The 25,506-nt window shown below is 42.3% G+C and overlaps 1 protein-coding gene across 1 annotated transcript in view; it reads left to right on the top strand.

The window, feature by feature from the left end:
* The first annotated feature begins 623 nt into the window (after positions 1-623).
* The window catches only part of RANBP3 (RAN binding protein 3), a 43,313-nt gene continuing 18,430 nt past the window's right edge, over positions 624-25,506 (top strand). The window contains exons 1-4 of the mRNA XM_068661333.1: positions 624-752; positions 11,211-11,266; positions 23,373-23,409; positions 23,496-23,582. Coding sequence (XP_068517434.1) covers positions 731-752; positions 11,211-11,266; positions 23,373-23,409; positions 23,496-23,582 — 202 coding nt within the window. The 5' untranslated portion in view covers positions 624-730. The remainder of the gene's footprint in view (positions 753-11,210; positions 11,267-23,372; positions 23,410-23,495; positions 23,583-25,506) is intronic.

The following is a 25,506-nucleotide window of genomic DNA, read 5'->3' as shown; positions in this document are numbered from 1 at the left end:
GTTGCTATTGGGTCCCTATCTTTGGAGTGGAGACCTAGTCAATGCCACATTAACAAGTAGGTTTAGAGTCCACGGAGAGTTAAAAAATGATTTTGGGGATGGAGAAAAAGCCCTCTAAGAAACAAATGATTTGAATTCTTCAGTCTGTGGCATGGCTATGGCAGATGCAGGCAAGGATCATAAAGTCACACCTAAACACGGAACTTATGCCCAGCAAATCCCACAAGACCAAAACTGTGGAGCACTACTGAAAGGAGTAACAGGAATTAAAAAGCCATTTAATTGTGGAGTGAACTTCGGAACCCTGCAGCCACGGGAAGCCACGGAGGCTGACTGGAGGGGGGAAAAGAAATATTCACAACCAGCCAGCCCTGAAGGACTGGGGGCGCCTGAGGACGACAAGTGCAGGAGGCTGAGAGGCAGCCCCACACACCACAACCCCCCCCTCCACCAACAACCCCACACTGCCGGCTCTGAGGCAGCCGCCGCACTTCAGGCACCGACCCCGCCCCCTCACTGCGCACGCGCGGCAGCGCCCAGCACCCGGTAACCACCCCTCCGCCATCACCTCCCCCCCCTCCCTCCCCGTTCTCCCCACCCGCCCAGCGGCGCACGCGCGCTGCCGCCGCGAGCCGGCCGTGAGGTGGCGCAGGCGCCGCCAGGCGGGGCCGGCGGGCAGTGGAGGCCGCCCGGCTGCGCGATGCATCTTGGGCGTGACTGAGGAAGTAAAATGGCGGACCTAGCGAACGAAGGTAGGCGGGCGCTGGCGCTGCGCAGCGATGCCGGCCGCGGGCCCGTCACCGCTCCCCCGCCGGTTTGGTTCCACCGCGGGGCCGCCGCGCTCCCGGCTTCCTCCTCCGCGCCCTGCTCCCGGCGGGGGGTGTGGGTGCGCCCTGGCGGCGGGCCTGCCCTCGGAAGTGCCCCCCTCCCCGCGGCCTCTCCGTGCCCCGGCCCCCCCCCGGCGGGGCGAGCGGCCGGACAAAGGGAGCGCCCGGCCGGGCCGCCCGCTGCGCCCCGTGAGGCGGTGCCGGTGGCTGCCTCCTGCCGGGTCCCAGCTCCCGGCTCCCGCACTTCCTGCGCGCAGCGGCCGTGCCCCGGGGCCCCCGCGCCGCTCCTCGGGGCCGCCGTCCGCAGCCTGCGGGTGTTTGCAGCGCTCCCTCGGCTGCCGCGCTCGTTAATCCTTCCCCCGGCAAAAGGGGGTGATCGAGGCGGCTGGGGGGCGCTAGGCGAAGTGGAATAGTTTTGTTTATTTTTAGCTGGAGTATCTCTGAAATAAAGAATTCATCCTTTTCTCGGCAGAAGTCTAGGGTAAGCTGGGCTGCGCTGGTGTAGGTTTTGAGGGTTCTGCTCTGAGGTGTGCAGGCTTGGTTAACTGACAGCGGGCACCAGCAGCGTGCGTTTGAGAGTAACTCCCCTTCAGCTCTCAGTAAAACCAAGTTTGTTCTCAACCGTCCATTTCTCGTTATTTTTCTTGGGCTAACAGAGGGGGTGAATCTCTGTAGGAGGCAAATGAAAACATGCATAGCCCCTTCTGTCAAGAATTTTTCTGATACCTGAAAGCTTGTTTCGGTTATAATTACGCTTCTGATATTAAACACCAGGAAGCAGATATCTGTTGTAGGTGTAGCTTTTGAAGAGGAATCCTACCAGCAGCTAACCACATAATTACACTGAAGTTATTTGACAAATCCTCTGATGCAGCATGTCTGGAGCTGCTGGCTCCCAAACTGAAGATGTGCTGTCAGTGCACAGAGAGGCACGATAAATAGTTTTGAGGGCTGTAGTAAATAGTCAAATATGTACTGATTATTGGTGAGAAATTTGCTGATGGTATGTAAAACCTTGTAATAAATTTTGATGGCTTGTTGCATTTTTTAGCTCCCAAAGTTTGGGAATGGCTGTCTTAATTCATGCGAGTCCCTCACTTTACCTTCTAGTAGGAAATAGCTGAAAGGTGAATTCTAAATTACCAGTGTTCATTACATCATTTGAAGCTGACTTATCTTGTGCTTCTATTCTTATCTCTGTATTTCTGCAGAATCTTGTACACTTTCTGTGGTGGAAAAAAAATCTTTATGTGGTATCATCTGTACTTTTTCATCTTTCTCTTTTTCCCCTTCAGACCCTTTCCTGACTCCAGTGATTTCTCTCACTTGCTAATCTCTTTAGTTTGTGCTTGCATCTCCTTCCAGAGTTGCCGTCTTCATTCGTCCCTTTTGTCTGTCTTCTCTCAATAAGAACGGGATTTAAACTGCCTTAAAGTTAAGCAAGATCACCTCTGAACTATAGGCTGTTCAGCTCATTCTGATGTCATTGTATGGTGTTAGTTTTCTTTCCTCCAGTTCCACTTTTGAGGTATCTGTTCTTGGTATAGCGGAGCAAATACACCTACTTTCTGGAACTGGTGGCTGCTGGAAGTCAGTGGATTCTGTGATCTTTCTACTTGCATTGTTTGCTGTCTCTGATACTGCAGCAATACTCTCAGGTGACTTTCACCATTTTCTCCTCATTCTAACACGTATCAGTGTTTAATTTTGCCAGGACTGTAGGTGAATGTTTTCTTTCCCCATACTGTGTATTTTCACTAAATATAAGTAATGACTATTTCAGTACTGTTAATTATTTGATCTTACACTTTTTATTGATCTTCTTTTAAGTGTTTGATAGCTAAATGTTCATGTTCACAAACCAAGCATGGTTAAAACAAAGCTCTTAACATTCCTTAATCTTGATTGGTTTGTACAGCAGTGCTGTCTCAATCATGCTTCATTATGAAGTACGAAGCTAATTATTCCTTGACACATAATAGGCACAAATACGTAGAAGGTGGTTTCAGTCATTTTTGCGGAATGTTTTTGCTTAGCATGCTTAAGCAATAGCTCTTCTTGTTGGTTCATGCAAGTGAAACTCACTTGGGATCTTATCGGTCTGGTTACTGCAACAAACCTTCTTCTGGCCTTGGGAAGTGCCATTTCGTTCTGCTCATATCCATGCATCTCACTCATGCGTAGTGTTTTTAACCTGTCACTTTTATCATGGCACTCCTTTGTTTCAATTCATTCATTCTTTTCCAGGAGTAAGTATATTTGTTACTTTTACTTCTAGGTGCTGACTGTTCTTCTCTTACTCTATTATGTCTTAAACCGCTACTGAGATGTCAGTAGTCTCCAAGTAACCATTGAATGTCCTCAAAGTCTTCAAACTGTTCTCATGGACAGTCTTTCTGTGATGCATTTCTTGATAGCTCCAGTGTTCTCAGAACTACTTAATTGTCCTCAATCTAATTGTTCAATGTTTTTTTTTTTCCATTCACTTGTCTTTCCTTCTTTTTCTCTGGTGTGTTGGTGAAGCTGCACCTGGTGAAACCGTTGGTGAAGCTGATGATTATGGAGCTAATGAGGAGGAAGAAGGAAGAGCTCTCCAGCTGTTTAAAGTTTGATTGACTTTATCACAAAGACTTAGTGAGATTGAGATACAGGCTTTGGGGATTGGCACCTTGACAGTTGATTTGATTTATACCATCACTGAAAAACAGGATTTTGAAATAGTATTCACAATTGTTATTGTCACTAGTGTATAAAATAGTTATCGAATGGTATTAGAAATTTCCTCTGAAGTCTTTGGTATGATCTTCTTTCTACATCAGTATTCTAGCCAGATCGCATCTTAAAATTGGCACTTCACATCCATGAGTCTGTCAGTGTTGTATGACGGAGAACTAGAAAACTGTCAGGCATATATTCACATAAACCTGAATGCTCTTCTCGTTAACTCGCTGTTAATAGACAACTACTAATTGGTATATAACTTGTTTCTGAAGCTGCTCTTTAGGTGATAGGATCTCTTCATGGTGAGCGTGAATTATTTTATTTCCTTTCAGTTGTTGAAGAGGTACAGGTTTTTCTCATGGCTAACACTTGATGACGTCCTTTACATTTCCCGTTCAGTTGGTGCTTCTGTGTCAGTTCTTCCCTCCAGCTCTACATTTGGAGAGAGGGAGGTCTTCTGCTACTTTGAGGGCAAAACCTGGCATTTGCTACTGTCTCTAAACCTTACAGACCCTTTGAGCAATATCTTCCCCTCCTTGGTAATTTTCTTCACTAACGGATACAAAGTTAGACTGAATGATTTATTTGTTGTTGGGATTTTTTTTTTTTTGAGATGTGCTAATAACTCACATCCAAATGCCACAAACTAGCATTTAGTTTACAAGACAGAACTGTCTTCATACATTAAAAATTTGTTGTTAGCACTTTTCAGAGTTCTTAGATATCTACACTGCAGAGTAATTGGCTGCCTCATGGTTTTCTTCTTCCTACCAGCTGAAATTAAGCTACTTTTTTTTTTCAATTTCTGACGTGTAGCATTTGCTTTGTGTGAAGTGCCTGTGCTGAAATAGTAAAATGACCTAATGCAGAGGGTAATTTATTAATGCGACAAGGGTGCAGGAAGCAAAACAACACATACTCTGCAAACACAAAAGGTTTGTGCTTCAAATATGATCTAAAATTTCTTCTCGTCTTAAATATGTAAAAAGCATTCCACATTCCCATGCCAGCTGTGGAAGTACTACCTAGAAGTAGCCTTGTTCATGTTACAGAAGACAAAATAAATGATTTGAAGATGAACCAAGTCATCAGATGTTTTAATTCATAAAAAGCAATTTATTAGAGTTTTGAAAGTGAGGCAGGAGCATCTTTTTTCTTTTTTTTCTCCCTCCTGTTGTCAGTTATATTTGCTATGACATCATCTGTGAAGTCTGGATGTAAGTGATCTAACGACATTAGGTATGATTGGACTTTTCTTGTGGGGTCATTTTCAGTGATCAGCTGCTGGCTTGGTCGCTTGCTCATTGCTTTCAGTCTAGTCATAGCTATTGGGAGAGACAGGAGTTTTGCTTTGGTATCAGCCCCTTTTATAAAGCTACAAACGCCTGTTTGTCTCTTTTAATTTATATATTATCCTTCTGATGTGATTACTCTGCTTTTCGTAGCTTAAGTAGTATTAAGGTGAAAGAACATTTTTTGCTATCTGAGCTGCTCAAATAAGCATAATTAAATTTAACCTTGAGCTTAATTTTTTTTTTTTATCTTCCTTTCATTCAACCTTTAGTCAAAGGAACTTGTCTTTCTACTTTGAGTTGGCACCCATCACAATCAGGTTACTTCTGAGTTCACAGTGGTTGGAACTTCCTGCGTGCAGGCTGTAAATCAGCACCTACAGAAAAGCATTTTTTTTCTTAACATGCAATTTCTTTTTTCTTTAAGACAGAAAGTCCCTAAACTTGAAACAAATTTAGTAGCCTCAGCGATTCTATGTTTGATTGCATTCAGCATAACCTTTTTTAAGCAAGGAACAAATGATTTTAGAGAGTACTGTTTTTTTAAATATATATTTGTTTTATGAAACCGTATTATATCAGGGAATGTTGGAAAGACATTTGTCTTTGTAAAATTGCAGAGCTGTGTTTTTATCTGATTCCACATACAAGTTTATTCCTTAAAGGAAAGGAAGCAGTCTGCGTGTGCAGTTGTTCGCAAATCAAACATTTTCTGTTTGCCTGCATGCTTCCTTCCATAACGTTTTTTTTTTCCTTCTTAATAAGCTATTGCCATCTAATATTCTTTGACTGGCACAGTTTTTGTCACTACCACTTCTTTTTTTTCTTCCAGAATGTAGTATAAAGCAAACACATGCAGTTCTTTTCCAGGATTGATACCATGCAGGCTTGTATACATGTAGGATTCAGCCGCTATTTCATAGCTGTGTTTTGACTGGTACCAAAGCAAACAGGAAGAACAGCTTGTGTGATAAGGAAGCAAAATACGCTGAGAAAATGCTTACAATCCATATATCCAACACTTTGTTCTGTTTATAACTAATAGGCTTTTTTTTATTGCCCATTGTTTTTATTTTTTGAATATTTTTATTGGTACTTATTTTACTGAAATCTTACAGAATCGTAAAGAAAACCTTCTGTGACATTTAAATAGGCCTTTTACCTTGTATCCTCAGCAATATTTTAGTACTGCAGTTAGTGTGAAGGAACAAGCTGAGTTTTCCTTCAAATCCTATCAGGGTGTCAAAACGTTGGTGCTTTTCCCCTCCCTAGGTACTCTTTTCCATTCTCCTTTCTTTTTATGTCATTCTTTTTTTTTGATGAATATTTGTCACCCAGCTTTACTGTTTATTTCTGTCTTGGTTTTACCTCGTTTTGGTGTGCTCCCACCAAGCTGAGCTGGAAAGGAGAAGTTCTGCTTGGGAAGAGCTAAGCAGGTGTGCGTGGCTAGGTGCTGTGGCAGCTGCTGCAAATGGAAGTCTTTAGAAGAAATACTATCGATCCTGTGAGCTACTGAAGCCCCTTATATTTTTCTTAAAAGATGAGAAGATGACGTACTAATAGTGTTCTTGGTGATTGCTGGTATGTTTTGCAGTGGTGTAAGGATGTAAGGGAGGAATCGTTTGTGGGAAAGAAAATATCTCATTAGGACAGTTGGTCTGCGTTGGAAAAAGCAGACCAGTTTTGGGACATACATGCTTGTCTTCAGATCTGAACTAAAGGTAGTTACCTTGATAACTACATAATTTGAAAACCAAGCGGGTCAGTGATTAACTTGGTTATGTTAATCAGTTCAGCCATCCTGGAGAAAGGCAGTTGGTAATTCTGAGTCTAGAAGAAAGCATAAGTAAGAGGGGAATTGGTAAGGCTGTGTGCTGCTGCCCAGAAGATTTAGTTTAACTCTTCTTTACAACGTGGAGTGCCTCGAGGTGGAAACTGGAGAAATGGAAGTGAGTTGTAACGTGTCCTTGAAAATCAGTGTCTGTGTTCACTGGACTTTTGGAATGGTACTGCTGGGTTTTTTAATAAAAGAGTTACGTCTTTCCCCTAAGGAACAGGTTTTAGGAGATCAGAGGTGGAGTGGGTATTTCCTGGGAAATGCTCTTTCACCACCCAGTGCGTGCTTAATGTTTTAGACTTCAAGGGAAGTACATCATGTTTTCAGATAACTGTTTTTTTCTTTCTGTTGATTGTGTGTATCTGTTGATTGATTACCATGTATTCCTGGTGTCTGCAACCACAATGTCAAAATATTAAGTAGAACATACACAGGAAAAAGCTGATGTAGAAAGATACCCCCCAAGGAACCCTTCCCCTTGGTACTGCCTTCAGTCTCAGTAACATCAGAAGAAAATGTACCAATGTTTTCTTGAGTGGAACTAGCCTGTGCTTCAGGAATGGGCAGCGATTTCAGACAGGCCAGCAAATCCTTGCTTCAACAGAAATACCCAAAATTCCTAGATTTTCATAGGTGTACTGCCCAGACTGTAATGAACCCCAGAAGCCTCTGGAGAGCTGGGAGTGGAAGTGAACTCTTACTGGGCAGCTGGTAAGGATGGACACCTAGATCCTGGTGAGGGGCTCTCTAAGACAGCTCTCAGGATCTATTAATGAGTGTTACCTCCCAGGAAATATCCTTTGGAGTACATCTGGGAGCTAAAATTGAGAAATTGCCTTAGATATTAAGAATTGCAGGTACAACAAATACAATTTTTATAGTGCATTGCAGTTCATGTGTTGGTCTACCCCTCAGCTTTTAATAGATAACAGTTTACCCCACTGAATCCGTTTCATGAATTGACAACCTAATTGTCCTTATCCATTTAACACTTATTCATTGTTCATAGCTATTATCTACTTTTTGTCTCAGGTGATATGTTAGGAGTTGAAGTCAAGGCAGTTGTTCTCAACTTGTACGCATTTCTTTTGCCTGTGTTACAAGTTTCCATGTAGTCAGGCGGTGTTGCACTTTTAAATGGTAAATTTAAAAAAGAAAAGGTTTGCAATGCTGTGGTTCTTAGCTTCAAAAGATGAAATCACCTTGTCATGAACTTGCTACGGTGGTGCTGGTGAGGAATTCGGAGTTGTTACCATGACTTAGGGTCTGGGCTTCTAACATTTCAAAGTTTCGTTTGGGTGCCGGAGATGGGAAGGGGCCTGGGTTGCATGATGCTTTGTGGCTGAAGGAACTGGGATTTTCCATCCTAGAAAAGGGAAAGCTTCAGAGAGCCACATTTGGACCTTTCTACAGTCTACATGGAGGTTATCAGAAAGAGGCAGGCTTTTCACAATGACGTATGTTGGTAAGATGTAAGTCATCAATTGAGAGAGATTGGTTCTGTCCTCTTTAATGAAAAGCAATATGGAAGGGGACCTGGGTACAGGGAAAGCAGTAAATACTAGAGCTCATTAATACAGCAGAGAAATGCATTCCAAAAACATACTTAGGAATCAGAGCAGAAAGTTGAAGCCAGACATTTGAATGGGAAATGAGACACTGCAGCGTTTTTTTCCTTTTTTTTTTTTTTTTTTTACAAGTGAGGTAACAAATGATCAATGGTAACAAAGCTTTTCTTTTAATGTCTTCAAGAATGAATGCCTTTGCTGAAAATGTTTCCTCAAAACTTTAAGGCTCAGAAAAATACGCAATGGCTTGGTATGAAGGTCAGATTAGATGACCTAGCAATCCTTGCTTGCTGTGGGCTAGAATTAGGCAAACACTTCTCCAGCCTTGTGGTTGCATTGCAGACTTAAGGACATGATGAACAAGAGAAAGGATGACCTTTATACAGCTCCCCTTACTTTTTTTCCTATATAAAGATCTCTTGTGCTTCTCAAAGAAGTAAGTCTGCAAGAAAACAATGATCATTTCTTTAAAGGCTTCATATATATGCACCAGAAGCTGACTGAAGATCATGCGGTTGTCACTGAAGTGTGCAGTGGCAGTCAACCTCTAAAAAATTAATGCTGATTTAGTGGAAGTAATTTTCTGAAAGTATTCTCTGCTAAACAGCACATCCATTGTGTAATGGTGCAGCAGCGCATGCACACATCCTCGGCAGCGCTGTAAGTTTAGGATCCACAGTAAGGAGTGTGCCTGGTTAAGCAATGGGATAGTTGGTAGCAGCGACTGCCTGCTGTAGTGCCCTTGGTCCTGCTGGCTGCCAGCTTGTCCGGTGTCTCACAAGCAGCGAGGAACAGGGAGCTTTCTAAACCTTGAGCTTGGAGGATGGCGTTCCTTCAGTACCTAGAAACTCCTGTATCTTGCACACGTCTGATCTCTCCTTCCACCTTCACTAACGGATCTCACTGCAGTTTTTCACTAGCTCCTTTTCCCAGCCTTATTTGCTGCAGCTGGGCACAATCTGCAATACTTGATTTTCTTTTCTTTTTTCTTTGGTTCCTTCAGCCAGTCATTTGGACTCGATGATCTTGGAGGTCTCTTCCAACCTAGAAAATTCTGTGATTCTGTGATTCTGTGATTCTGTGATTTTTATTTGTGAGTTTTCTGCTCTTGGCATCCCTGTACCTTTCTTTGAGGACTCTGTTTTCTGTCACCAGACCCTGTCTCTTATTTTGTCCTGTTCCTTTGCCTCATCTTTGGCTCCCTGCTGTAGCCTTTTGCCAGCCAGCCAGTGTTTCCTCTGGCCTTTGCATGGCTTGGTCTGTTTTTGTTTGTTTCATTTTGTTTTTACTGTTTGCTTTCTTCTGCCTCAGGGCTTTGATCCCGTATTAAGTACTAAATAGACAAGTAGCTGTTTTCTGTTTGATCCTCTGTGGTATCTCTGGAACTCGGTACAGGCGTCTTGGGTATGTCTTGCACTACACAATTGAGTCCTGATTTCAGGCAGCTCTCCGAAAGGGAAGAGCACTAATACAGGATATTATTGACTGGGTGGGTAGTCTTAGATAAAACTAGTTGGGTAGAATGCGTGCTAGTCACTGCTGTAAGTCCGTCGTTAATGAATATTAAACTAGACCAAATGTGGTAGAAAAAATAAAATTAAAATCACTTTGAAGTAAAGTGTTAAAAGCTCGCCCCCCTGCACGGGGAACCTCCCCCAGGCAGGTTATAGGGAGGCCAGAGGAATTAAAGAGGAGCCCTGGTTTCTATGGATGCAGGTGTTCCTTCAGAGTAATTTGAAGACCCTGTTCCCTTTCAGCAGACTCTCCTTTTAGGACAAGGATAGCAGAAAGTCCACCCTCCCAAATAAGTGCACGGAGTTCTTAGAATTTTTTTTGTATGTGTGTGCTTGCCAGGTAAAGGTTCATTTCTTAACCTCAACCAATCTTAACAGCTAGCAGTTCCCTGAACAATCTCATCCCTTTTTTCTTCTATTCTGTGTATTCCTGCACTGACCCAACTGACATATGGAGAATTTTGTGATCCTGTCCTTTTTTCAGAGCGAGGTAATTCTTCTTGGTTTTTGTTTCTCTTTTGTGGTATCTTTTCAAGTCCAAAAAGATTTACAGTGTCAGTTTTTATTAAGAGCCTGGTCTTGTTCATAGAACTAAATAATTGCAAAGATGGAACTTCTGCAAAGAAATTAGCCAAAGTACAGCTCTCCCTGAACTCTCATTTCACTGCAGTCTCAATCTGAAGACAGTTTTAAATGTTATACTCGCCTTTAGCCCTGCAAGCATAGAGGAGGGAGGGTTGCTGACTGCATATTGTACGTGCAGTTTGTCTTCAAATACAACACATGCGCACGGTATAATTTTGTTGAACTCTGAGGAAAGCTCGCTTCTTGTGATTTTGCACCATCCACCCCTTTGTTTTGAGGTCATTAAGGACAGAGGAAAACGTGCACTCGTTCCAGAAATTCAGTCTGGACTTGACCAAATGGTGGTATGTTTAGAAAAATGTCCTGCTAATGTTTGAATCTGAACTTCAAGTACATAGCAGACTTGCTTTCTAGTTACATACGTGAGGCTGGTGCCTCTGTGATAATACACATGGAATGTTTGGTTTAAATAATGTATCTGTAAACAGTTAGTTTCCTCTACGAAAGCAGAATGTTGGTGTGTACAAAAGTGAACTATCATAGTAAAGGGCCTTTTCCTGCTGATGTACCCAAGGATGAAAGTACTGCTTTAACACAGAGAGATCTGCAGAGACAAGGAAACTGATCAAGCTTTCAGGTATCACTTCTGTCAGTTGTATTGCTGTTCTCAAAACACTTCTTCCTATTGAAGATCAAGTGCTTAAGAATAACTACACGTTACCAGGAACCAGTCAAACGATTCATGTAACCGAGATTTAACTGGTCTAGAGATTCATTGTCTGTCAAAGCATCATAAAGCGTAACATATTAGTTACTAATTAATGTGGTTGGAAAAACAAAGACAACAACAATTTTTCTTTTTGCAGAAAAACCTGCCATTGCTCCACCTGTCTTTGTATTTCAGAAGGATAAAGCACAGAAGGTAAGGAGATGTTGGTAACGTATATTAACTTCTTTGTTCTGTAGCCCTAACTCATACTCTGTGGTGAGCAGCCACTTGTGTGTATTTTTCTGATGGTGAAGATGGACAATAGAGCAGTAACACTATTACTGGGCCTAGGGTGAAGAAGTACGAGGCAGATAGAAGTGGGAAGAGGTATTGTGGCATGAAGCAGGCAGCTCTTCAGACAGAAGACAGACTAAATCTGGGAGAAATGTGTCTTCCAAGCTGTACCTTGAAAGGAACAGGTGGCAAAAGAGTGCTGACAGTTGAAGTTGCGTGAAAAAATTGCAAAATTTATTTTTCTCATAACGGAGTAAAAACAAAGTGAAGAAAGAAGGCCGGTGGTCTAGGTTATTATTTTTTACCTCAGACTATTTTTGTATCTCATATCTTTGGTTAGTACTCTATGAAGTGTCTAATTACTTTTGAAAATGGCCATCCTATTGCTTCACCTTTCCCTCTACCCCCTGTCTTGTGTTCCTGTCCCCTGCCTTTAGCCTGGAGGTAGCAGTTGCACAGTGTTGAGGTAAGTTGGAGCCATGCCACAAGCTGCTGTAAAGTGTTCTGTGGGTGAGCTTGTGAGGTGCCACATCCCCTTCTGTTCAGCTATGGTGGGGCCACACCTAGAGGGTGCTCCAGCTCTGGGACCCCAGTACAAGAGAGACCTGGATGTACTGGAGAGAGTCCAGCAAAGGCTCTGAAGCTGGTGAAGGGACAGGAGCCCCTCTGCTGTGAGGAGAAGCTGAAAGAACTGGGACTGCTCAGCCGGGAGAAGAGGAGGCTCGGGGAATCTTATATCAATACAGATAGTGTAGAATTATATCTAGTGTGTGTGTATAGCATACAATATCTGTACACTACAGTGGAGGGTTCAAGGAGAATGGAACCAGGCTCTTGTCAGTGGTGCCCAGTGCCAGGCCAAAGGGCATTGGGCACAAACTGGAACACAGGAGGCGGATGGAGATGTTCCATCTGAACACCAGGAATCATTTCTGTACTGTGTGGTGACAGAGTGAGCACTGGCAAAGGTTACCCAGAGAGGCCGTGGGGTCTCCTTGGAGATGTTCAGAAGCCACCTGGACATGGTCCTGGGCACCCTGCTCTGGGTGGCCCTGCTAGAGCAGGGGTTGGACCAGATGAGCTCCAGGTCTCACTCCCAACCCCAGGCATTTTACAATGTTGTGAAGAGGCTGGTACAGCTCATCTTGTGGCTGCAGGAGGAGCAGAGCTTGGGAGAACAATGACAACATTGAAGGAAGGAGCAGGACCTGCCATTTAGTGGAAATTGCTATTAAATTGTAATAGGTGCAATAGAAAACAGTGCCCATGCAAGCTGAGTACAGTGTAGTTTGCTTGCCTTTTCTCTTTGACACACAAAATGTTATAGATGAGCCCTAGGGTATAGTTTTCCTTGCATCTTTTTGTTCAAATGTTAAGCCTTCTGGTTTCTTATATTGTGGAAAAAAATGGAGAAAAAAATACATAAATTGCTTTATTGTGCCTCAATATGGGTAAGAGCTGTTAACATTGGAAAAAAAAAAATCAAGGTTACCTTTGTTTAAGCTGAAACTGGTAGGGACTAATAGATCTCCAGTCGTGTTCTCTTGTCCTGAAGGGTAGTTGGTGTAGTTGCCTAACTGCTCCAGTGGTAGTTAGATGTGGTTATTCCCCCATTGTAGCCAGTCTTTCACAATAAACTTTCTCAAAACTGCAAATGCTACTTTGAGAGAGACCTTTTTGGAATCACTGGATTGTTATGTTTATCTGCACAATCAGAATATCTCAAATGTTTCAATAGAAATATCAAATTGTTTTGTGGTTCGTAGCTTTTCTTTGGAACAAGATGTGAGTTTTCTCACTTTTTTTGGGGCATATTCATCAGCAGGTGCTTGCTTGAAATCTTTTGTCAGATTAGCAAGGATTAAATCTGCTGTTTTTTCTAATATTAGCTCATCCAGTTAAATGTATCTTACTGTAAGTACTAGTTTTGAGGTATTCTTTCCAATGAGTCTTCACAGTGACAACTTACATGCAGTTTGGAACGCCAGGACTAGTAGAGTTAGCACTATTGAGGAGACAGCTCTCAGTCACCCTCTGTTGTTTGGACAGTTCCTGAAGTCCCTTCTGTGCTGGTGATTTTTCTCCCTTTTTAAGCTGGCAGTGCTTCCACAGCCGGCTTGGAAATGGTGATCAGAGCATGCAGCCCGAGCAGAGCGATGTGGGGCTGTGTCCTTTCTTCGCTGGCCTCCTTCCCCAGCTGTAAGCTACCAGGTCTTGCACAATCGTGTTGCTTTCTGTGCCATCTGCACAGGGTGCAGACCTGCACGCAGTGCATCCCTTCGGGGCCATGCTGTAGGAGCTTGTGTCGGGCTGTGGGATGGATCTGTTGCACTTGGTGTGTTTCAAGAAAATATTCGTAAAGAATCTGAAGGAACTAACAGCTCAATGTCTCTTTGGGCTGGTGGATTGCAGGGAGGGAGGTCTATCATTTCTTCTCCCTCACTGCCTACACGGATGCTGCAGGCGGTCACAGTGCTGGGTAGGTGCTGCCTTCAGCTAAGACTTGGCCAGAAAGCCGGCCTGGGGGCTGAGTGGAGCGACTGTGTGGAGACTTGTGGTGGAGCCAAGCAACCTGACCTCATGCTGGAGAGAAATGAGTTAAGAACTGATCTAAGTACTGTGTCGTGTTGATATAATCGGACCTCTCGAGAAGGGGTGAGCCATGGTCTGCATGGCTGTGGAGGAGCCCTGGTCTGCTGGGGAACTAAGCTCATTCCTTGAAGGAGGTCATTCAGACCCCACCAGTGGCATCTGTCAGGTGGTGGCTGATTTCCAAAGTGTAAACACATCTAGTAACAAATACAAACATTTATGTTAAGCTGTGTAAATGTGCAGAGATGTACAATTTTCTTAAGGGGAGTTAATGATCACTTTAGTAGCTTACACTGTGTGCAGCTGAGACTGGAGAAAAGCAACAGAAGCATTGGTGCTGTGCTGTGTGCCACTTTGTAAGTGGAGGGCCAAAGCCTGCTTGGTGCTTGTTCCAGTAGCTGTCCTTTGTGGAGCTGGTAGGTTAGCAATACAGTCAGGCTGTGGTGCTGTCAGCAAAAAGCAACAGCTGCTTAATACGTGCTGAATTTATCAGAACCCAACATTCAGGCCAGCTGAGTGTCTCTAACTTTAATTGAGAAGTGGTGTTCGGGCTACATGCTGGTTGAGATCTTTCACTGTATTTTTGAAAGGATTGATAGCCCTGTAAGTGTTACAGTTACCAGCAGACTACCTTCTGTGTGAGGTGTTTGGGTAAGTGAATTGCCTTCCACAAGAGCTGATGGTTAGTAAAGCTAACAAGAAAATCTGTTAAGAGGAGTTTTTCCCAGGATAACATTTAGAAAAGAATAAGATAGTGAAACGACGTATTTTACAAGTGTGTTGTTTGTCAGCTATCTAAATCATAATTTTCATTTAGCAAGATATCTGTGTGGTCAAGTTGGCTTTCATCCAGAGCTGTAAACAAAGTCTTCATGGAGGCTTTTCAGTACCAATACAGTGATCTGACGGTGAGCCGAGGGCGAGGAGGAGGCACTGCATTGTATATTCAAGTTAAATTTTTGCTGTCCATGATGAACGTTGAGATGTTTGTCTAATGCTCTCTTCCATCAAACAGGACATCCCGAGCAGAATTTTTTTTGGCAGTGTCTACAAGCAGGGTTGATATTATTCAGTGGTTTTCCGGAGCTAACGTTGTCTACGATTAAGTTAAGGAATATTTTTCTCTCTACCTAAGTTTGTTTTTTGAAGGTGTCAGACATCTATTTCTTTGTTAGCAGTTGCAAAAGATTCAGCATGCTGCAGAACAAAATGCATGCTAGTCTGTAAAGTAATTTTGGAATTGTTTTTCCAAATAAATATGTATACAATTTAGTGAAGCATCAGATGTGCAGCTTGTCATGTTTATTTAGAGGGGATAGAAAGTGGTGGTTCAGAGTAATGTCTCTAACTTTCAATAAGGAGATTCTGGTTGTTTCAAAGTTAAAAATAGAGGATTTGCGTATCTGTTCTGATTTTTATTATAATAGTTAATGGTGGATGTAAAGCTGGATGCCCATGACTAGTCCATAATTATTTCTAAGTCTTCTTGCTTCATAAGACAGTTACTTGCTCTTTTGAAGCAGGGCAGTAATGGCTTTTTACAATTATTCTGGATGCTCCAAGGAGCTGGAACAAATAACAGACCAGGTATCATACAATCACAGAATGGCTTGGGTTGGAAGGGACATTAAAGACCATCTAGTCCCAACCCCTGCCATAGGCCCGGACACCACCCGCTAGACCACGTTTCCCAAGGCCTCATCTAACCTGGTCTTGAACACCTCAATTTATGTTTGTTTGAAAATATAATCGAGTGTAGTGGTGGTGTATCTACTTACTGGTATGTGGCCTTGTGTCTAACTGCTCTTCTTGTGTCATGTTCTGAATTCTAACCTCATTGTTTTTCTCAATTGTCTAGTTCAGGCATGCTGTTCCCCCCTGCCCCCTCTTGTTGAAGTGCTGTAACTGCTGAGCTGCATTTTCAGATCCGTGTTTTCAGTTCCTTTCAGAGTTTCTGTTTTGGACTTGCTCCTTTCACACATTGCTGTTTCCTCAGTTTCCACATTTGTTGAATGAGTCTGTATTGTAATTATTCTTACCTCTTTGTCTCCTTATAAAGTTTTTTACAGTGTTCCCTCAGCTTCATATCTGAACGATGGTGACCATATACATTGCTTGTTTCTTTTACACTGCTAGTCAGAGCTGCTGGTGCTGGCACTAGTTGGAAAATTGCCTCAGCTTATGAAGACTTAAAAGACTCTGGACTTACTAAAACCAGAAAGCACCATAAGGTCCTAACCTCATAATGCTGATCATAGAATATTACTGTTACTCTGTTATCTGTACCAATAACTTAAAGAATCAAGGAATCATTAAGGTTGGAAAAGCCCTCCAAGATCATCTGGTCCAACCATCCCCCTACCACCAACATCACCCACTAAACCACGTCCCCAAGCACCACGTCCAACCTTTCCTTGAACACCCCCAGGGACGGTGACTCCACCACCTCCCTGGGCAACCCGTCCCAATGCCTGACTGCTCTTTCTGAGAAGAAATGTCTCCTCATTTCCAAGCTAAGAAACAGTTTCCAAGAAACATTTTGTCCAAAAATGCTTTTAAAGTACTGTCCCTTGTTCTGCAAGTATGTGCTATGAACATCTTAAAGACATTGGTTGCGAATACTACAAAAGGTAGATGCTCTGTGCAGATTTTCAGAATAATTTTGCACTTCAAAATAGGCCAGTATTGCACACAGCCTGTAGCTTGTTCTCTTCCCCCCACCAGTCTGGGCTGGGTAAGGTGGTGGAAGATAGAAATGAACACTGCTTCTAGCTTGTTATGTGCCTGGTGTTGGTCACTGTGTTCTGGGGGTTCTGTGTGCTAGTGGTGAGCTGTTAAGGATGGCTCTGAAGGAAGGTAAGTTGTGTGATGTTTGCTTGGATCATGTCCCATACCTGAATGGTACTGCAAGATGATGCAGAGTTTAAGGGGTAAATGACACCTGGGTCATAAAAGTAGGGGGTTAGTTGTGCAGTGAACAATGATTTTCATCCCTAAGTTGTTAAATCTGTTACCGAGATCTTAGCTGTGGAGTGTTAGAAGATGTGGTGTCGAAAAGGTGGCTTAGGCTGGTGGCATTCGCATGGTGGCTGGTGGCATTCCTTGTCTGGAGAGCAAGGACATGTGTCTGAGCTTAAAAAAGAGAAAGTCGTGTTAGTGCACCACGCAGTAAGGGATTGGTTGAAGTCCTGATTTGATTTAACGTGACTTGGAAATGTCTGGGTTTTGGTGGTTTGAGGAACTGGGTGATTAGAAAATGTTTGCGTGCTGGGGTATGATTGGTAGGGTTTGGATGGTGGCAGAGAAAGAAATGTGGAAAAAGTAACTTAGAGGGGAGAGGCAACAATATTTTACAGACAGCCTTGGCAGTGTCAGCATAGCTAGTTAGAGGTTTCTTGGGGAGAGTGAGTTGAACTGTGCTGGAAGTCAACAGGATATTTAAAATTAAGGGCTCATGGTGAATATGTTGCTACGCTGCTGCACTTAAGAGAAAAATTGTAAATGTTTTAGGACAGTTGTATGTGGCAGAGCTTAGAGGAATATTGAGAGGCTGATAATGCCAAAGGCTTTGAGAGTACCAGCAAGTTGTACAACTCCTGGGCTCTAAGCAGGTAAAGATGGTGAAACTGGAAGCCGTACATGGGGCCACTGGGTATGGATGCTAGGCTGGGGAAAGAGTAAAGGAACCATAAATAGCACATGAACATAACTGTGAGTAAAAACAGGCTAAGAGGGTTTGTGCCAGTCTTTATTTAAAAGTGGTATTACTTCCTTGCCTATATTTGATATTCCAGCATCATGTTAGTCTGTCTGTTTCTTTGTGTCTCATTTATCTCATGTAATACAGAGGAGGCCAAACCTCCAAGTAGACTTCTACATATTTGGCCTAGATATGCTATTTTTGTTTATTTTAATAAAATAGATTTTGTTTCATCTGGTTGAACAAGGTGAGTTGGTGTAAGTGGCTTCCTAGCATCGTTAGTCTAGCTGATGATCCAAAGATCGTCTTAGTATTTAAGAAACAGGAACAGGTTTCTGCCAAGGTCTCCCCAGAGCTGTACTTGCAAGGACTCTCTGGAGAAGAGAAGGCTCAAGGAGACAGGTTGTCACTGTTATAAAACATTACAGCAAGAAGGAAGGGAAGGAACTGTTCCTTATGAGTGCCAAGGAACTTTGAACAAGAACTCAGATCAGAATTTCTGAAGAGATTAGGAAGTACTTTAAATAGCAAGCGTGACTGAAGTCTAAAATGAATTCTGGGGGAGTTTGCAGTTCCCTTTGGATGTGCTTTTTTCAGAATAGCTGTACAAATGTCTGTCTCACAGTTTTGGTTGGACAATCCAATTGCAAAAATCTAACGCAGCAGCTTTTGTTCCATTTAATATATTAATTAAGAAAAATACGTTTTATGAATTGACCTGGCCAAGAGACTCTCACCTCAACATCTGATTTTTCCGTGTAAGTGGTGATTGGCATTAATGGCTAGTTTTGCTTAATTCCTCTCTTTTTTTAAGTCCTAGAGCACATATTATGGTTTTGCTTAGGAGAGAAATTGGATTTATACCAGTAGGATGCCTTGCTTCACTTTTTCAATTACTGACCCTTGCCAAATATTACAAGAATTACTTAAATTACTTAAATCTGTTGCATGTTTAACTTTGAAATGTTCTGAACTGTATTGATATGAATTGTTTGGAAAATAATTTGTCATTTTCCCTGTTAACAATATAGCAGAAGTGTGCCTTCAATGTTCTTGCCTCTTCCTGCATTGTTGACAGTTTTATGATCAATGGCTGGAGGTGAATGTGAACTGGTAGTAGGACTCTGTTTTTTTTTTTTCTTTGAATTTTTCCAATTGGTTGCTGAACTGAAGCATATGAGCTACAGACATCTGCATGATCCTCAACAAGGGGTTCGGTATGCTAAGCTTTTCATCTTGTTTGGGTTTTTGGGGTTGGAGTTTGGAACTTCTTACAGCCTAGTTTAATTGACTACTTCTAGCTCTTGTACTGAGTCACTACATTGTCATCCTGTGTACAGCTCCTGATTTGTATTCTTCCTCCTCCCCCCAAAAAAATCTGTGCATTATGGCTGAAGAATCCTAAGCTATTTATCTATTTTTCATATGGAAACACTTCTGTATCCTTTCCTATGCATTATTTTGCTTCTTACAGACACTGAATCTTCCAAGTCATCATCAGCCCCAGTGTCTGTCCACAGCTTTGCAGTCATTCCCTGTTGCCTTCAGGTCCTTGCTGATAGTAAGCTCATCCTGAGATTCACGAGGTCCGTTGACAAGGATGGCCTTCTCCATTTCCTTAGTAACATTCTGGTTATATTTTTCAGCATTTTCCCCACTGTGGATGTTAGGGTTTACCCCAGTTCTTCAAAGGCTCTGTGAATAATGGCAGGGTCGTCTCCTCCACCAGTGCAGCAATTGGAGCAGGTCTGTGATCTGTTGGGTCGTGCTGGTGGCATCTGTGGTGGCTGTCCAGGTGGGTCTGGGGAGCCTGCTTTGAGGCAGGAAGGCAGGCTGATGAGGCTGTGCTACCTGTGCTCTTCTCATGAGCTCCCCATAACCTTGAAAGCTTGCTGATTCTGCTCACGATAGGAAGGGGATAGAGCTTTAAATGCTGAAACAGATCTCTCACTAGGACCATTCCTCCATCATGTTGCAACCTTGCATTGAAGGGACTTTGCCCTGCAGGGGACTGGGAATAAAAAAGACAAAGGTTTGTTGGATTTAGGTGAGGACCCTAGGGAGAGGTTGAGCCTCCCACCATTGTCTGGGTCGCGAAGCCTGTGGTGGACACAGCTCTGAGCTTCCTGCTCCCGTTGCCTGGGTCAGTGCTACCCTGAGCCCCATCTCTGAAGCCCTGCTTGCTCCTATTCAACAGGAACTGGCACGGGTAAATGTGAACCTACCAAGTGCTTCTGCTGCCAAGGGGATGAAAGGAAAGTGAGTGAGAAGGTGGCTCTGTGAGAAGGATTTGCCTCAAAGCAGGTTAGAGGAGGATTCTTTGTTCCTTCTGAGCAGTAATGGTGCAGCCTGACAAAAAAGCAAGTAGCTGATGCTCCGTTCCCACTGGATGTGACCTGGAGCTTGTCATGCCGACCAGTAACGTACTTAACAGGTCAAAGGCAGCAAGAAAGATGCTTAAGCAGAAGTTTGAATTTAGGTACTTGAAAAAGCACAATTTCAGTGTCTTGAGGTATGGAAAGCTATCAGCAGTGCCAGCTTAAGATTTTTCTACTGCTGGTGCAGGCAAATACTTCTGGAAAGATTAGGTGACTAAGTGACGGCCACCATGCAGTCTTTCAGAGAGATTTTAAAATTGGTCCTAACCTTTCTGTTTGGTGAAGCGTGGTTTCTGGGTGCAGGGGAGTCTCATTCCTCATTGTGACCACACATTCTACTGCTCACAGGCAGGGGCTGTTTGATTTTGGTCTGTTAGGGCTCCCTGCCCTTTATGTGCACGCTTTTCCTTGCGCTTCTCTTATTTCCAAGAATGGACCTTTTCAACCCAGGGCAGAATGGATTGTCATGACAAGGTATGAACATCTGTAGGTTATGCACTGTCTGGCACCCAGACTGCCTGGGTTTGTTTGATGACCTGTTGTTTGTTTATTTTATACAGTTTCTGTACAGTTTGTGGATACATGAAAGCTGGATAGGAAACATCTCTCTGCCACTGGCACTTGTCTTCTCACTGTAGGTTATTCCACATCATCATCTCTGTAGGATCTATGGAAAATCAGGTTTCTTTAGACCAGCTTTTTTCTTCTGTAAAATCTTTTTCTAGCAAAGAAGGACAATGAATGTCCTTCACTGTAAGTGAATTGGTCACTGGTGAAGGCATCATACTGAGAAAACTGGAGATTTATCCAAGGTTGGGGAGACTTGACTAGTGAATGCCAAACTAACAGGGAGTAAATATTTATTCAGTTTTTTTTGTTTGGTTGTTTTTTTTTTTTAATAAAAGCAAGGAAAAGGTATGGGGTGTGTCTTTTGCTGGAAGTTAAATATAACAAAATTAAAAGCAGATCACAACGGTGTTGGTAGCTGCAGTGGAATAACTCGTGCATATCCTCATTCATTTAAAAGTAGAAAATCAAACCTGGATGTCTTAAATGCAGGACTTTCAGGAGTGAAGCAGACACAAATGAGGGTCTTCAGCCTGTCTGTGCATGGAGGCCAGCCTAAGAGATTAAGACTTTTTTTTTTCCCATGGCCTTTGAATTCCTGAGCCTATGAAAGTTTTAACTCTGTTGTTTGCTTGTTTTTCTGGTAGGAGTTATTAGCAAACTCTTCCCTTACTTCTCCAAGTGGTAATAGACGGTTTTAACAGTGTGTGAATGGGTAAGGATAGGAGGTAGCATACCAAATGATCTACATACTTAGATGTATAGGTAGGAAAAATATATTTGAGACAAAGGAATACCTTTTCTATTCTGTGCAGCAGCTGCTTCGGCTAGGGCAGGCTGTGTCAGTAACCACTGTAACACTTGTCATGTGGCTCTTGCCCAACTTTTAATCTCCTGAAACTCTTGGGCTCAAAAGCAGGGAAATAATTCAGAGAGAGTAGATACCAGCTCTGCTTTGCCCTCCATAGGTTACAGACTTGGTTTCGGCTATTGATGCTCCTTGCATACTAAATACAGTGACAGTCGTGCATCAGTTAATAAAAAGACAGTGATGGGATAATTTGAAGCTTGTTCTCTACAGGTTTGATTGTTTTTTGGTCAGTGTTGCATACATCATTGCTCTGTTCTCAACACCAGAGTACTATTTACAGTTTTAGAAGTTTTTTAAATTCTGGACTTGTTGATTTTAAAGAATTTTTGCAAATATAGATCTGCAATTTAGCACAACTTTCTGTTACCAAATAGTTTCCTTTTGCTTTTAGGATTTTTGCTAACAACTGAAACCAATTGCTGGTGTATGTGACAACAGTGCTCTGCCTACAAAACAGAGTTTTTTTCTTACTTCAGATAGTGATTGCTGAAATAGGAGATAGCATGGGTTCCCACTCTACCCTTTCCTTTCAGGACACTGGTATATTGGCAACAGAGATGCCTAATAAGATCATATTTCAGAGATCCACAAGAATGTGGATTACTTGGTGAATTATGTAGGAAGAGCATGGATTATCAAACAGTTTTATTGAGGTTGGGCTGACAGCTGTGTTGGGGTGGGGAAATTGCATTTCAAAACTGTAAATAACTTTTCATTCCGTATGGTGAAGGTTTCAAAGGTGGTACTTGACTGGGGTGCTAGTGAAATATTGACATTCTTCCATTAACCCTTAGACTTTATTGCATAGACAGAATTGCTTGCCTTGAAGTAAACGTGCTTTTTATTAGCATTGGATAAAGTACTTATTAACATTGGATAGAACACCGATAGCACATCCGTATCTAGATTCTAAACACGTACAGTACCAGATAGAACATCTTGTGATTTCTGCTGTTCACGTATCCAGTCTCTGTCGTTTAGCTGGTAGTCCTGTGCAGCTCTAAGCAGTCCCGGTTTGTGCTGCCTGATCCCTGTGTCTGCCCATTTGCTCCCCGTGCTGGAGGACAGCAGCTGCGAGCCGCTGAGGGTTTGTATTGCAGCAGGAGCAGGATGAAGGAGTGAGCAGTGCTGGTGTAGGGCAAAGTGCAGTATGTCAAGAGGTCTTGTAAGGACAGGCTTAGGCTCCTCCAGGTGCCTTCTGTAGTGGAAGGAATCCCTTGTGGGGTTACATTTTGCAGAAACAAGGGAAATGATGATAGCTGGGGAACTGACAGGGCGAGTAGGAGAGGTGTGACTTAGAAATCCTCAGAGAAGACGTGAAAACTTTGTTCAAAGACTTCTTAATGTTGTAGCCAGTGATGCCTCTGTTTTTTTCTCTGGTACTGTGGAAGATGCTATGAAACTATCCAATGCTAATTCCTATGAAAACCTCATAGTGCCGGTCAATAGTGCTTTGAAAGACATCCCTCCAACACTGGTGTTTTGTTGAAGAAACTGATGTCAGTGACATTAATTAGAAAAAGTGCTTTGGAATGAACTCCCAAACAACAGATGTCTTCACGATGAGTTTAGAACTTGAATGATTTTTTTTTTTTGTTTAAATCAAACCAAATTTGAGAATTACCATTTTCAGTGTAGAGAAAACTAACAACCATTGCATGGTCTCTGTTAAGGATGTTAGTCCCTGGACTTGAGTTTTCAGTTATCTTGCAAATGAAATGTTTTGAAATAATATGTATAGTGTCTGAAGGAAATTTGATATGCATATATGTAATTCATAAAGATGTTTTTCCTTAAACGTATATCACTGGCAGTAAAGAAAAAGCCTCTGAACTGAGGATTAAAGCATTTCTGTGTACCCAAAAGACTGAAATGTTCATTATGTGATTTTGTTTTATCACTGTCATCTGATTTCAGAGATCAGCAGATGGATCAAGTCCAGAAGATGGAGATGGTAAGAAATTTGATCATAAGATTAAGAAGCACTAGTAAACATCTTTCCAGGATTTTGTGTTTTCTCTAATTGCTTTTTTTCTACAGAATCTGATCGAGAGGATGGAAACTACTGTCCGCCTGTAAAGCGTGAGAGAACTTCATCATTAACTCAGTTCCCTCCTTCTCAGTCAGGTAAATATTAATTTTTACTGTATTAGTATGTGAGAGAGGTGAGTTGTTTATTTATTTTCACAGTCATGCTGTCAGTCGTACTATTGCCTGCTGTGCTTTGGTTTGAAAGACTGCAGCAACCATGTACTCATGTACTCTGATTTCAGATTTTCTTCTGTGGTCTGTGATAGTAAATTGAATCAAGCCTTGGAGGAATCGAGATAGACAAGCTTATGTGCATCTATTTATACACACACACCCTTTCTAGTTTTATCTTTTAATCTTATGCTGTTCAATGGAAGAATTTATCAGAAATCTTTTTGCCCTGTTGTGATCAGGTCACTTCTTACAAAATCTGTGTAAATGCTGTGTTTTTCCTTTAGTTGTTCTGTTGCCAAGCAAATCTTCCAAGTCTCAGGTTGTGCTTGAGTTCCTTTAGTCTGTTTCTTTTCTCCCATTCCTTCTGAAATTGAGAGAATTCAGTGCATTTCAGCAACATTCACACCTGGCATATGTGAGCGATACTGACCACCATCTGAATGTATATGTAGCTAGTACGGCAACACCACTGGAGAGGGCCTGGATAAGTTTTTGCAGTTCATATACATTGGAATGGTCATGTTTGACACCTGTGTTCACGTACAGGAACTGTCTCTAAAATTTGTGCCTTCTCTCTTCACAAATAACACAAAGTTTTTAGATTTGTTTGAGGATTGTTTTAATTAAGAGACTTCAGTGCTTGGAGACTTTGATCTTTCATTTCTGTCTTAGTTGGGAAAGTAGGTTGGGAAAACAGTCAAACAATAAATACTCCTCTAGCATATGCAGCGCATTCAGGAAGTGTGATTAAAAGGTACAGAACTAATTAATTATTTTGCCTTTTAAAGGAATAGGTGACTAGAATTTTAAATGCAGTTGCTGTTATTTTATGGACAGAGTATTTCATATCACCAGTGCTAGTCAGGGTGAGAATTACAAGATCCAGATTTTCTGGCTAAGCTGTGCACCAGTTTCAAGGTGCAGTCCTGTTAATTGAGTAAGTTTCAGGGGGCAAGTGTTGCTGCTGTCTGCTTTCTCATCACTCTTAGTAGAAGAACACTTTGCACAAAAATAATGGATATGTCAATATAAACATATGTGTGGAAATTTGTGGTACGCTGCCTTGTGAAGGCATGTCCTTAAATAGCCAGGGACTTCTTTCTATAAATGCAATCCACCCAGCGTTTGGAACTGCTGTTTTGTAGCTCTGCTTAGGAGCAAATCTCACAGTAGGTGCAAGTTTGGTGACTTCTGGTTCTGTTGGTGAGACGGCGTTATTCTTTTGTCAGGAAACATTATCTGTAGATGGGGCAATTTTGCATCTGGTATGTAGTGGCTCATTAAGAGCTTGCATACTTCTCACCTTATGTCTAAAGTGCAGTTCCTGCAACTTTACTGAAATTTCTGCTTTCTTGGCTTAGAGAATCCCTGCCTTTGGATTCTGTGACTTAGGTGGTTTGCCTCGAACACTTGCCAGAGAAGATTGAGGCAAAAAAAGTTGTGGAGTATCTCGGCTTTCTCCATATCCTGCGTAACTAGGTCTCCCGTTTCCTTCAGCAGAGGGCCCACGTGAGGAGACAGTTGAGCTTTGGAAGGCAGCTCTTGGGTTGCCAGCTTGGATTCTGTTTCTAGGATTGTGTGTTCCTTTATAGGACGGTTCCTCCAGTGATAACAGATCTTTGAGATCCACTTCTACAGTGTTTCAATATTACTTCTTCAAGATCTCAAATTATCTCAGAAAGTACTATTGGAAGTGGATGACTTTGAATGGACTTGACTGAGCAGTTATTTGCAGCTGGTGTGATTGAGTGCATTTCTTACCTGACATGAAATTCTTCAAAGGATCCTCTGAACTGTCCACTAAGTAAGGACTCAAACCGGTTGGAGAAATGACAAGGATTGTTAA

The sequence above is a fragment of the Anas acuta genome, chromosome 26 (assembly GCF_963932015.1).
Source record: "Anas acuta chromosome 26, bAnaAcu1.1, whole genome shotgun sequence".
Classification (NCBI taxonomy): Eukaryota; Metazoa; Chordata; class Aves; order Anseriformes; family Anatidae; genus Anas; species Anas acuta.
Note: the sequence above shows the minus strand (reverse complement) of the source record. Positions and strands in the feature narration are given on the sequence as shown.